Genomic DNA, 14,696 nt, shown 5'->3' with positions numbered 1-14,696 from the left:
TCAGCTTTCTTTAGAACTTGAAATCAGTTGCAGAACTGTAACCATGTTAAAGGAAAAGAAAGTGAAAAAGTTAAGAAAGTGTAAAGATTCCATTTATCCTCGGGGGATCTTTGGTTCTGCTTTCTTTGTTCATTAGTTTCTTTTACTGACCTCGTAAAGAAGTCGGACGCAACGATTCTTTCCGAATGACCTTCGAAGGCGAGCGGAATCGAGGGACTACACCCTCTCGGCCATCTCCCAGGTCACGTGCCATTGTACATTCTGATAGGAAAACACCTGTTGTGGCCCTTCGATGACCAAAGGTATATAAACTGCAGTGAGCGTCCGAAGTATCCACAGCAGTTATTTCAGCTTTGATCAACAGCAAGCTCAACCATGCAGGTGAGAAAGCTTTCGATTTTTCTAACAGGAACACGTCGTTTCTGTTCATATCCTTGTTACTAATCGAGATATTTCAAAAGAAGTATAGTTGATATTACACCGTTCTGTTAATAAGATTGCTTTTACTAGCGAAATCTGATTTTACCTCCATTAACCTTTTCCGTTGGTTATAGAGACTAACATTTTAAGTCTTGCAGCCAGTTAATCCGTTATTTAGCCAGCAAAGAGCAAAAAATAAAATGTACAGGGTCTGGTCTGCCATTCGCTGCTTCGTATTAAGTAGCAAATTTTAAATCTCCACTTAAGAGTAAATGTCGTTGAGCCTTATTTAATTTCAAGAAAGTGAGAGTCATATACGTCCCAGCTCTCTCCCCCCTCCCCTAGAGCGAAAATGTTTTCAGGGTGGATGTCATAAACGGGGTTTTGTTAATATTAGATTCCACCAAGATTGTCATTCTGGGTTCAATCAAAAAGCTTTCTGTAATTTTTTATTCCACACTTTGACTAACTTCATTTCGATATGTAAGTATAAGATATGATAGATGAGCTTTTAATTCAAGATGTTTTAGGTCTTAGATTTGAACGATTTCATAAAATTTTAGTAATACCTCAATTTTTTTCAAATAAAACAAGCATCTCCATCGATTTAATTTTAGATAACGTTAAAACAGCTAACAGGGTCAATTTAAAACACACAACATTCTAATGAAATAAGGCTTAGAAATAGCACCTTTTACCATACATTATGGTGTTATTAAGAATTATGTCACAGAATATTAGTTAAATAAAAATCGTTTATTTCTCCCTTTCAAGTATTTTCTCCAAAGTATTATATCGTACGATTCAGAAAGGTTTAATCTATAGCAGCAAAACGCAAGGTGTAATTGGATAGCATAAGATAATTTCTAATCGAAAAATATACTGACAACTAGCATTGCAATTCACATCTTCGAAATGCCCAATTCAGAAATATTAATCCATCTGTTTCTACAAGCTCTATATTTTGTCTATATCTTTATTGGACGTCTATGTTCAGAAACGATATACTAAGTATAAATTTCTACTTCTAATTTTCACCTTATAAGGTATTTCTCCCGCTTTCCAAGCGTCCTTCGTGGTGTAGTGGTTCTGCACGCTGGGCCAGTATTCCAGAGGTCCGTGGTTCGATTTCCGGCGAAGGCGGTTGCATATTTTTCATCTCTCCGGATTTTCCAATTAATTTTTATGTCTCTACAGTGGCGCCCGAACTAAAAGGGTTGTGGATGATGATTCTCCACACCCAGGATTTGGCGACTAGGTCCCCTAAAACTCTAGTCGCCCTTTAAAAAGGGGAGTATATAAGGTATTTCCCCCGCTTTCCAAGCGTCCTTCGTGGTGTAGTGGTTCTACACGCTGGGCCGGTATTCCAGAGGTCCGTGGTTTGATTCCCGGCGAAGGCGGTTGCATATTTTTCATCTCTCCGGCTTTTCCAATTAATCCTAATGTCTCTACAACCTGAGTATATTTGCAAAACCGAAGGTTTTAAAACTTTTCTTATGTACATATTTAAGTTTAGAATACTTTACTTTAAGTAAGTATTACTCAATAAAAATTCTTGACCGCATTCAAAAATTGTTTTCGTCTCAAAATACTATATGTGTTCCAAATCGTGGACATGCTTAAGATTTTTCTTCAGTCAGCTGTGACATTTGGCAATCCTGAAGCTTTCACAAAAAGAAAGAAATGTGTGATAAATTTCTTATATTAAAAAGTTATCCTAATTGTTCCTATTACTTAGCGTTTATTTTCCCAAAACCACTCTTACTAGTGTTTATTATCCCAAAACAACTCGGAACTCTTACTCTTACATGCTGCTTCATATACCATATAATAATAACATAAAAATTCTAAGATTTATATCATTTCAAAAAGCTTAATATTTTATAACAGTTTATTTCTTTATTTACAACTAAAGAGGATTAATAGTTTTAGAATTACCTAGAAAATATATTATCAGTGTTAATCAAGTTATTTTCATTTATTTTAGATACAATCTTTAATAAATTTAGGTTTAGTTTGAAGTTTTCTTTGATATTTAATTTTCATTAAACTAAACAATATCTTGCACTACAGTAGTTGAAAAATTTATGTGTCACCAAACCTGCCTTTAGTATTCTTTATTCGTATGTACTTTTATGATTCTTAGGTCCTTATCTTGTTCGCTTTCGTCGCCGCCTCCCAGGCAACTGCACTCCTCCATCATCCTGCGGTTATTAGTTCAGGCGCTAGCAGTCAATACAGAAGTCAAGATGTAAGTATTTCCAATCTTATAACATTCAGTATCTTAACATAACACGATAAGCTTGAAATTTGTCAAGAACTCAATAACTTTCTTATCTCAGTTTAAAAGATATTTTAATGGAATATTAACTCATTTTGGGTGGGAGGGAGAGTCTCATATCTCGAATAATTCAAAACTTCTAATTTGCCACGAATTGCAGAAAAAATTTGTAATTATATAAAATGTTTTCTGTGATAAAAGATTACAATACCTCTTTTAAAAATTATTGGCAGTTTGTAGAAGTTATTTAAATTCTAACAGTTTGGAAAAACAATATTTAGTCCCTAACAGTTATAAGATACGTAGATTTTATTTTAAGAAACAGTTAAAAATAAAATTCTTTGGAACAGAAATTAGATATTAATTTTAATGTAAAATATCAGCAAAATGTTAAAAACTATGATTTCAAAACATTAATATTTTCATGTAGTGTTTATTAGTCCAAAGGGATTTGAATCCCGAAGGACTATTAGTTTCGTTTTGGCATTTTGCGTCGGACTCATAAATGTCGGTTCACTTTTCAAACTGTTGCCACAAAATGTTGGAGTCCTGCATTATATTTGAAGAAATTAAATAATGAAAAATCTGCGTAAATGTATGTATATTTCTCGTATTGTGATAAAACAACGGTACATAGATTCATCGAATTTTGAATAACGTAATCCTCCAACGAATATGAGCATGTGGAAGACCAAATTTGAAATTTGAAATTTGTTTTATGATCGATTTCCTATTTTTTAAAACTTTGACGAATTTTTGATTAACAAACTCAAGGATTTCAAAGCGAGCAATGGCAGCGTTGTGCAGAAAAAACATTTTTATCTCCAGCGCGTGAGTCTCTGTATCGGAAATTCTAAAGATATGCTCGTTTTAAAACTATTTTGCGATATTGCTGTTGCACTGGATCTTATGGTTTAAGTGCGAGGAACATGATATTTAATAAAGAAAGGTAACACACAAAATGTTAAAAAACGCTCCTTTGGACGTAATTTAAAATCTGAAACATTTCAGATTTTTTTTTCTAATAAAACCACGAGTTAATAACTTTATGTAGGTTTGAAATGGTTTTATGAGCAATATACTGAAACATTTTCTATCTGTTAAATAGCCCCTTAGTATATGTTTAATTATTGCCTTTAACGAGCAGAAAAGTTTTATTCGACTACGTTTGTTTCTTAAATAATAATCAAAATAATTTTAGAATACTTTCAGCATTCATAATCTTTTTATTATTTTATTTAAAAAAGTCATCATTATCATCATAAAAACAATCATAAAATTATTGTAAAAATTTCGGAAAGAAAAGTAAGATCATTTACTATCACTTACACTTCGAATTACATTTCCTTTTATATATATATGAGTTTAATTTTATTTAAGAAAATATGTAATAGGGAAATAAAAAAAAAGGATTGGGTAAATCAAAATCGAATTTACTAAGTAAAGTATTATGTAACAGCATTGCAAATTTTTAGCTTCATTCAAGCAAAAGATAACAAAAATAAATTGAAGTTTTATTCATCCGTTCCACGATATAGCATTAGAGACAATATGCTATGCAGAAGCGGGAAAACTCAGAAAATTAGGCTTCTAGTTTGGACAGAAGCTACAATAATAAGGTGCTTTCTACTTAGAAAACGAATTTTAATTTATATTTGCATCAATAAAGAAGCAGTTTCACTAATAATTTTATAGTACCATAAATTATTTAAAGATTTTAGTAAAGGAGTTACGGAGAGCTAAAAATTATTTTATGATTTTTATTCCATAATGACAAATTTCAGAGGTAATATTTATGCTAACACAAGATATGTGTATATATATGTGATGTACCAGCCTTTGTCCAGAATAAATAGATTGAAGAATCATAGATGTAGTCGTAGCTTAAATTATCAGACGATAAGTTTAAAAAACAGGATCCATTTATTATATTTCAGGGGAAATAGCAATTACAAAAATCATAATTCCGGAGTAAATAGAAAAGAATTACTAATAACTTTTTGTATGAAGTTTACTGCATCATCACATTAAAGAAAAGACCCCGATACTCCTTTGCGAGTCCTTTTATAGCCTCTGGAAAGGCGGAGCTTCCAAGAAATGACGTCAGCCTCGTCAGCCTTTCCAGTTCGCTTTAAATATCTCCAGAAAATTCTATAACTGTACGTGTAGAAAAACGCGGGAAAAACAACTTGACTACGGGGCTGTGGATTTAATTCCACATACTTTCAAATAAGAGACCGTCGCCATTAAAAATGAAAAGAACATACAGTTAGAATTTTAAGTGTATTCTTGACTATGGAATTTTATTATTACATATATATATATAACTTTTTTTAAATATTCAAACAAATTAAATCACGTACTATATGCAACTTTTATCTCGCATCTCTCCTCATAAGAATTTTTATTACAGAAAAGGTTGTAACAAATCTTCGGCTTTAACGCATTCAAAAACTGAAACCAAAAATATATAAATTTGTAGAAACACTCTGAAACGATTCACCTAAAAAGCTAATTTCCTTACCTTAGTTAATTTATTGATTTCATGTGTCTTCTTAATTGTAGAATATGTTTACAATAGATAGATTTAATTGAATAGACGACGAATGAGGGATTTTATATGGATGTATTAATTATTCTTTTATTAAAAAATCTCATGAGGACATAACACGACTTCCTTGTACGACGACCTAAATTGTACATATTTTTTGCAGTACTTCGTTTAAACTTATTTCTTAGAGTTATCCTAAATTGAGTAACTATTCTCTCAAAGTAAATTGAAAATGGCATCAAATATTGTAAATTTTGAAATTAAATATCCCGGTCAATTTTTTTTCTCGCGGAAGTAAAACTTTCTTTCGTACGGGTGTCAAACTTTTTTATAACTTTGTTTTTCATAAGAATTACAAAACTTTCCTGTATATAAGTATAGAAAACCGGAGAACACATTAAAAGTTAGATTTCGTTGTTTGTCGAAAGCTGATTTCTTCTTAAATTTGCCATTCTAAAACGTGAATATTTTCATGATTTTACACACATATGTTATTCGAAGTACATGACTACTATCACCGACTGCGAAAATAAAAGCCGGTTAATAGTGTGCACATATATATATATGTATATATATATACATGTATATATATATATATATATATGGATATGGAGGTGCACAATTAGATTTTAAAGATGTCCTATATACAAAATTTCAACATTCTACGGCTAATTGTTTTTGAGTTAGGTGAGATGCATACATACGTACATATGTACATACATGCTTACGTACATATGTACATATGTACATACGTACAAACAAACGAAAAAATTCCCTTTTGAATCCACTTTTAATCTATTATGCAATCGCTTTTGAAAGGTCATTTGTTCTGGGGATACGTATAGACGTCACGAAAAAAAAAGTCCAAATGGATTCAGAAATAGTCAAAATTTATATTTCCGTTGAAATACAATACCCAAAAATTTTCACGATTACAATATTTCCTTTACTTCTTAAAAGAAAGTAAAAAATTAAATGGAGTAAAATGGAGCAAAAACGTTAAACGATATCTAAGAGCTAGATATAGTATCAGAAAATGGAAAGGTGGACTAAAGCCAGGAAGAGAAAGAGAGAAGCGAAGAAATGTATGATTAGTGTCATATGAATGCATGATTTCGAGGCAAGATTGTCACAAATGATTAAGCATATAGTTGCAGCGATGAGAAATGTAGCTAAACATATTCTAAAAATGAAATGTAGCTAAACACACTATACTGCTAATAAAGCTAGCAGAAAAATCGAATTTAGAATATATTTAATTCATAAAATTTTAAATAAATTTAATTTAGTAAAATTTAATTTAATAATTTACACATTTAAAAATCTTTAAGAGAATGTAGAAGGAAATTCTCTTATGCATATATTTAAGCTTAGAATACTTTACTTCAGGTAAGAGCTTAAATAATATTATTAGCCAATAAAAATTCTTGGACGCATTCAAAAGTTGTTTTGGTCTCAAAATATTATATCTCTTCAAAATCGTGGTCATGCATGAAATCTCTGGCATGAGCGTTTTTGCATAGCTGTACTTGAAAGTTGAGATGTATGCAACATTCAAATGCAACGCTTCCAGCAAATCCTTTTGCTTGTTAAACCAAGGTTCATACCGCATCTAATAAATTACCCAGCTGAATGTAGAGATATCTCTCAGAACTGACTCTTGGTAGTAGAAAAGGTATTTGAACTGCAGTCTCGCAGTTTGCGCTATTTTGTAGTGTGAAACGAAAAAGTTACCGTTTAGCAAAGTCCTAAAGTTTCCGTTCTAAAACATGTCGCTTTTAATGTTGGGGCGAGATAAATTATTTTCTGTCTTCTGTTAACTTTGAAAACATTGTTATTTTGTTTCTTTACTAGTTATCTCTCTTAGAACTTGGAAAATTTTGAAATTTACCCACAAATTTACGCAGTACGCTCTTTCTTTTCCGTTCTTTTTAGTTTTCGATGTATATTTTCATGTTTGTATTATTATTTTTTCTAGAGCCTAGGAGGCTACAACTTTGGTTACGATGAGGGACATCTTAGTGGGGGATCCTTCCGAAAAGAATCTGGAGATGGCCATGGCAATGTTGCTGGTTCTTACGGACTGAGGGATGCTGATGGACGTGTTCGTGTCGTTAACTACGTTGCTGATGCTGCTGGATTCCGTGCTGATATCAAGAGCAACGAACCAGGCTTAGAGCCCAAAGATCCCGCTCACGCTTCAATCAACAAGGCTGGTCTCGCTGTAGCTCCTGCACATCACGCCATAGCCTATGCTGCTCCTGCTCTGGCAGCCGCACCTGCACATATCGCCTACGCTGCACCAGCTCATTTAGCATACGCGGCACCAGCTCCAGTAGCATATGCTTCTCACCATTTAGCTGCCCCTCGCTATGGATATGCCTACCACTATTAAACATTCAGTGTACAAAACAAGTGACAAAGTTAATGTTAAATAGTTTATACTTCTAAATGAAAAGACGAAGAGTAATTTATGTTTTCTTTTCCTTCTACTGCATTCTGCTTATTGGCTTTTCCTCAGAAACTCGGTTTACCTCTCCTTAGTGCAAGGCAGGAAAAATGTCTTTTAAGTCAAACTATGCAAGCAAGATTCTTTAATTTCTTTCGACAAATATAGCTGTTACTCTAGGTAGCTAGTCAAGGCTTACCGTACCATAGTAGCCTACTATATCACAAAATGTTCTTAAGGTACAAAGTTTCCAGTCAAGCTTACCATGTTAAGTTAATATTTATTTAGATTTGCGAGTCCATCTCTTCAGCCATTTCTTTCCTTTCATTTCTTCAAATTTCATGGAATTTCTCTTCATACTAAATATTCATATTTTTATAGGTTCTTCTAATTCAGAATAACCAAGTATCACAAACATATGTTTCTTAATGCCTGTTTATGTGTCATTGATTTTATCATGATTCTGATGAAAATAAAATACGTTTCAAGAGTATTTGTTTCATTATTTCCGATGAAATATAATATTTCTTTCAAATTTATTCCAAGTGGGAATTTAAATGTTTTTACATCAATTAATTTGAACGTGTTTATCAAGTAAATAAAAATGTACCTTCCATCCTCACATCATGATACTAAATATTTAGAAAACTCAGACAGCAGTCTAACTGTAATCATTTCTTCTAAAAATTGCCGATATTTAAAATTTTTGAAATTTCTAACTTCCCGAAATTCAAGATAAGTACTTGACAAAACAGAGCTGAAGTCATAGATGTATTTAGAATTTAAGACATAGGACATCCTACAAAACCCAAATTTTAAAAATTTAAAAAATCAGTTTTATCAATTACGCTTGGAGATAACTACAACTTTTTCTTCAAATTTCTTTTTGTGAGGATGGTGGTATTTGTCTTTAAAAAAAACTAAAATGAGAAAACGAGTAATGAGAGAAACATATTTCAGGTGTTCTGACCTTCAAAATAAGTTTGGATCATTAAAATAATTTTGTTTTTATAATTTCATAACGAGAAGACTTACAATTGAAAATTCTTACATTTGAAAAAAAAAAGCAAAAAGAATCAAGAAAAAAGCAAAAAAAAAAAAAAAAAAAGCAAACAATAACTATTGTGTCCTAAAGACATTAGGTGTTGGAAAATGCAACTAAATTTCAAAATTTATTTTATTTAATCTGACATTGGGAAACTAATTTTTTTAATTTCAAATTATAAAAATGAGATCTAGGAGCTAATTAGAAAAATCTATGCTCATTTTGCAATAAATTTATTAAAATATGAAACATTAATAGTAAGACCCTAAGCTATTCCATTTCTAAAGATACGGTCTGCTGACCTGTAATAAAACAACATTATTGATAAAAATTGATGCTTTCAAAAATTCTTAGAAATTTTTTATATTGTTACTTATGTTCAAAATTTGAATATATTAGTTCATTCTTTTGAATAAAAGAAATAAGATATAAAAATTTATAAGATACAAAAGTAAGTCACAAATTTTAAAATCTGATGACTGACAAAACAGGAAATTAATAATTCCACTTTGTTTACTTTCATTAACTGGCAAAATAACATTTTATTACAATAGTACTATTTAATGAAAGAAACAGTTACTTAAAATACTGAGCGAATATTTTAGTCTGGTAATTTAAATTAAAAATGCATATATAACTTTATCATTTTGGGGATTTAAAAATTATCATATAACATTTATGTCACATTATTCTTCAGTGTCGTTTTTATTATAATACTGCTTTATATCCTATAAGTGTAATGCCAGTTTCAGACATGTTAAATTTTAAAAAAACTATTTCAATGATATACATAAATAAAAAAATAAGCAAAAGGGACAATGATCTTGCACCTAACCGCTATCACGATGTTTAAACAAGGCAACGATTCAACCTCAATTACCCAGCTGTAATACCTTTAATTGTAAAAAAAAATTCAATTAAAGAGTAATTTAAATGGGAGTAATTAAAGAGTAATTTAAGCGGACTCTTACACCTTAAAACCCACAAGATCTTCGATTATCTAACTGTTGCAAGAATTGGGATAACTTATTTATTTTAAAAGCAATTACTTCCAACTTTGTACAGCTGACTACATAATATAGCTGCTCTCTGAAATAGTAATGAGAAAGTTTGTGTTGCCACAAATATTTTTATAATTTAATCCGCTTTTTGACAAAAATTTGCGTCACGCTTCCACCTTGCGCGCACAGTTTAAAACATTCTGTTGTATAATTTAATTCCATATTTAATATATAGCTATCATAACATTTGGAAATTACTGTGAACCAAAAATTCTAAGAATATCATGTTAAATTTTTATTTTCTTTGGAGTTGAGTTTATAAAATGTATTTTATTAAAAAAATTGTAATGTTTTCGTACATAAAATTTTTTAATATTAAAATATTCATCCGATTTTTGGTTCAGTTAGAAAATAGTGCCCATATAAAGAATTCCATCAAATTTCAAGTATGTACTGTTAGCCATTTTTACAATATCATACGCGCGAAGTGAAAACATGGCGAAAACTTTTGTTGCAAAGCGGATTAAATTACAAAAATATTTGTGGCAACACAAACTTTCTGTTTACTAGTTCCCAGAGCAGTTATATTACGTAGTCAGCTGTAAAAAGTTGGAAGTAATTGTTTTTAAAATGAATAATTCAAATATCCCAATTCTTGCAACAGTCACATATTCGAAGATCATGAGGGGTTTAAGGTGTATGAGCCCCCTTAAACGGAATAACAGCACATTTATTTAACACTAGAGGCGAACAAAATAGGAACTATAATTAAGTATGTAGAGACATCATGTTATTTTGAAGCAGGAGATGTGAAAAATGAGCAATGCCCTCTCCGGGATTCGAACCACGGACCTCTCGAATACGTGTCGGGCGTGCTGACCACTACACCACAAAAGCATGCTAAGAAGGAGGGAGAAATACCTTATATACTCCCCCTTTTTTGAGGCGCAACTGGGGATTAGGGGACCCAGTCGCCAAATCCTGGTGGTGGAGACGCATCATCCATCACCATTTTTTAGTTCGGGCGCCAATGTAGATGCATTAGTTATTTTTGAAGCAGGCGAGATGAAAAATGAGTAAAGCCCTCGCGGGGACTCGAACCACGGACTTGTCGAGCATATTGACCACTACACCACGAAGGCGGAAGAAATAACTTATAAGTAAAGCCCGTAAATACTTCTGTTGTGCTTTTAAGCTGACTTTAGCTACTAAGCTTTTCATTTAACTACACAATTAGGTTTTAATTACATAGTTATTTTTACTATTTTGATAGCGTAGAACCAAAGTATTGTAATCTATTAACAGCAGTTCCCATACGAAAATTTAAATTTAGAGAAAACTCGTATTACAGTAATTTCAAAAACTATAATGATTTATAAGCATGCAGATTTATATACAAGTATGCAGAATAGCTGATATAAATTTCATTTTTTAATTATTTTTAGTTTCTATTTCATTAGAAAATTTTATTAACAATTTTATAAATTAATAAATCTAGCGAAATCTATTTTTCTTATAAGGTATTTTCTCTCTTCTTCCAGCATGCCCTTGTGGGATAATGGTTGCACACTCCGCGCGCATTCGGAAGGCCCGGGTTCGAAGTCCGGTGAAGGTCGTACACAATTTTCACGTTTCCTGACATCACAAGAAAAAAAAAATATATATAGCGACTCTACATTTTTAACAGCACTTAAGAATCATGTTTAATGCTAATACGAAATTATAACGTCAATATTTTAATACCTTAGTTTTAAGACAAAAACGCAGTTTAATTTGCTTATTATAAAACTAAAATTTATCTTTTATTCAAACCTCATGAGCTAATGAGCCTTAAATACATGTTCGAAATAGTAAATCGACCTTAATAGTCTGTGGCCTCGTTTACCTAAAAAACAGTATTTTGACCAATAAGTTAAACAGATATCACTCAGTACTTCTAAGGCTCGACCTCCGAAGAACACTAAACGCCCTCTGGTGGCCCGCGATTCTGCATACTCTACGAGACGCAAAATGCCCTAGCAATATATATTTTATTTTCGAAAATACCTCAGCAACATACCGTTCCTGATAATGCATGACTCTGATACATTAGTAGAATACAGGATAGAGGTTGCTCACATGACTCATGCGCTGAGCCTATCCTGTGGAACCGGAAATTCAATTAATATCGTTAACGAAGAATAGCCCAGTTACACTTCAGTTATTTTTTAGGCTAATGATACGGTTTTCTTAATATGAGGCAGGACAAAAGACGAAATTAAAACACACTGAAATCAAGGTTCACGTATCCGAAATTGAATCCACGGCACTTTGAAGCATCTGCTGTAACACGGGAACTCCGGAATATTACCTGACGAGCTGTTCACTGACACCCAGCCACCATCTCAGATTTCCGGATAATACAGATGAAGAATCCCGTACCAACAGTATATCATTAAACAGGCACTCATCACAAAATTCAAGACTCCTGGATATACTGGCAGCACACTGGCTAGATCGGTGTGATGTCACGTAATTTCTCGTTTTTCTCAGGCGCACGGCACGTTCTATAGCAATATGCAGTTTTTTTTTTTTTACATCATTCTTACTAAATCTCCTTTGCATTCCTTTCCAAAACACAGCGCGAAGGGGATTTTAGAACAGCGAGAAGCCTGGCTACACCTGGCTAACTGCCCAACATGACGGTAAACTACTGGTATCCCCGTCCTTCGTTTCCTGCTACGTGTTATTGAAGTTACATCGCCACGAGTGGCGGTTGAGTCTATTAGCATAAGATGCGCATTTATGTTCAGAGCTCTGTTTTAATGAACAGTTTCTTTAAAACTTTTCAACTCTATGTAGTTACTTCAGACATTGATAACTCGCTTTGCGTCTGTTAGGAGTTTGGAGCTGAGTTTATGCTCCTAAAGTAACCCATACTATTCTACTAAAACAAAAAAAAATTAATTTAAGTTCTAAATTTAGGCTGCGCTATTGATTTAAGCTACCAATGATTATGAGCAATAACTGCAAACCATTAATATTGACACTATTTTAGCGTCAACTAAATAGAAATGTTGAATTCGTAAGGAACCTAGCATACTCAACTGCTTCTTGCTAACTTAACCGACTTAACTGCTTCCGGTTACGTTTTTATTGCAAGATAAATAAATAAAAATTTTATTACATAGTTAAAATATTCATTTCTACAACCCGTTACAATATCAAACATTGATCATAAAAATGGCGGAAGAATGCTGGTCAGATCATATTTACTTGTAAAGAAAGGAATCACCACATTTAAATTAATAAACTATTAATATAATGTTTTCGAACAGATTAGTTGTCAAGTCAATCTCTATGAGAGATTGTGTTAATGAAGTCAAATCATGCAAATACTTTCAAACTGGAAACTTCCAAACGCTAACTTTTGAAAGAATTCTTTTTAACGCGGTAAAGGAAATACGTTGACAGTTCCTTTCGAAGAAGAGTTATTTTAAAATATTAAATCTCATATAAAAAAACTTTTAGAGGATCATTGAAATCAAAATATCTCCTGCATTTTTAATCACGTAGTTTACATAATGTAAGTTTTGTTATTTTTAATGTTTATACTCACATATTACAGAACTTTTTCCTTTACCTTGTAAGATTCACACTAGTGTAATTCTCAGTTATTGCAGAAGGTGACGAATCTTAAGAACTAGTTAGCGAATAATCGCTAAAGTTCGTGTGACAAGAAACAACAAGATGGAAGGGTAACTAACCCTTTATTATTTATTCCAATAAGATTTAACAAAACTCCGTCTTGGAGTGTACAATCAAAGCCGACACTTGGGCTTGAACTTAAGAGACTAAGAATTAAACTAAAACTAAGATTAACTAAAGAAATATAGCCGAAGCTATCAAGATTCTAATCGAGTTGGACGCTTAACTTTATTTGACTACGAAGCTTAGCAAGGACCTGAGAACGGCCGAGCCTAATAACAGCTTTGAGAGAGAGAGTGGCCACAAGGCAGTCGCGCGTAAATCAGGAACTCTGATTCTCTCTCACGCGAAAGTAACTTCGCGGTTTAAATACCGCTCCTCCTCATTAAGTATTCAGAAAAACTCCAAAACTACGTTCTGGCCGGAAGTAGTAAGTTGAAGTTAAGAATTTGACAGGAAAGGAACTTTAACTTAAAATTTTTAATAAAATTAGCATAATCCTTACAACCTTTTTATAGATAAATAAACAACTTAATTAGAGTTTTTTTGCTTCCTCGTACGAAGTAAAAAGGAAGTATTGTAATCGCGAAACGTTTCAGGGAGCAAATTTCAACGCAAATATCCATTTTGACCTCTTTCGAATGCAATTTAAAGATGTTTTTGCGTGATATCTGTACGTAAGGACAGAATAAAAGACTCTTTTCCTCCAAAAAAATTATAAAACTGCTTTAAAATGAATTCTGAAGAGAATTTTTCGTGGCGTCTGTACGAACGTATGTACGAACGTATCTCGAATAACTCAAAAACGAGTAGCCTCAGAACGTTGAAATTTTGTATATAGGACTACTATAACATGTAGATGCGCACCTCGTATTTTGATTGCAATCGGCCGCACCAAACGTATATAAATATATTTATATATATATCCACTCTGTTACCCGGCTCACTGATCTCAGTTTCTTTACTATTATATGTTTGTAAATTGTACATTGTTTGCTTTAAAAATAATTGAATTATGTTGTTCTTGTCTTCCGCTTAAGGTTTTTATGCCTTTAGTAAATCTGTATGCAATATTTTTAGAATTATCAACAATTTTAAAGTTGTTTAAGTTCCGCTAAGACTAATAATGTTTTTGATGGCGTTTATTGCTGGTTTTCATTTGAAACAGGAGAATAGTGGATTTGTCGCCAATCTAGAGATACGTAGCTTCGCAACAACAAAGATAACGCCTTCATTTATTATTGCGAATTAAATCATGCTTA

At 32.3% G+C, this 14,696-nt stretch overlaps 1 protein-coding gene across 1 annotated transcript; it reads left to right on the top strand.

Annotated features, from left to right (window-relative positions):
* The first annotated feature begins 244 nt into the window (after positions 1-244).
* On the top strand, positions 245-8,194 carry LOC118185638 (cuticle protein 14-like). The gene is made up of 3 exons (XM_035355528.2): positions 245-381; positions 2,567-2,671; positions 7,231-8,194. Exons 1-3 carry the CDS (start codon positions 376-378, stop codon positions 7,645-7,647), a joined length of 528 nt encoding a protein of 175 aa, XP_035211419.1. The 5' UTR covers positions 245-375; the 3' UTR covers positions 7,648-8,194.
* The last annotated feature ends 6,502 nt before the right edge of the window (positions 8,195-14,696 follow it).

This window comes from Stegodyphus dumicola, chromosome 9 (genome assembly GCF_044657685.1).
Source record: "Stegodyphus dumicola isolate Sdum_Otavi_A_Nest chromosome 9, ASM4465768v1".
Lineage (NCBI taxonomy): Eukaryota > Metazoa > Arthropoda > Arachnida > Araneae > Eresidae > Stegodyphus > Stegodyphus dumicola.
Note: the sequence above shows the minus strand (reverse complement) of the source record. Positions and strands in the feature narration are given on the sequence as shown.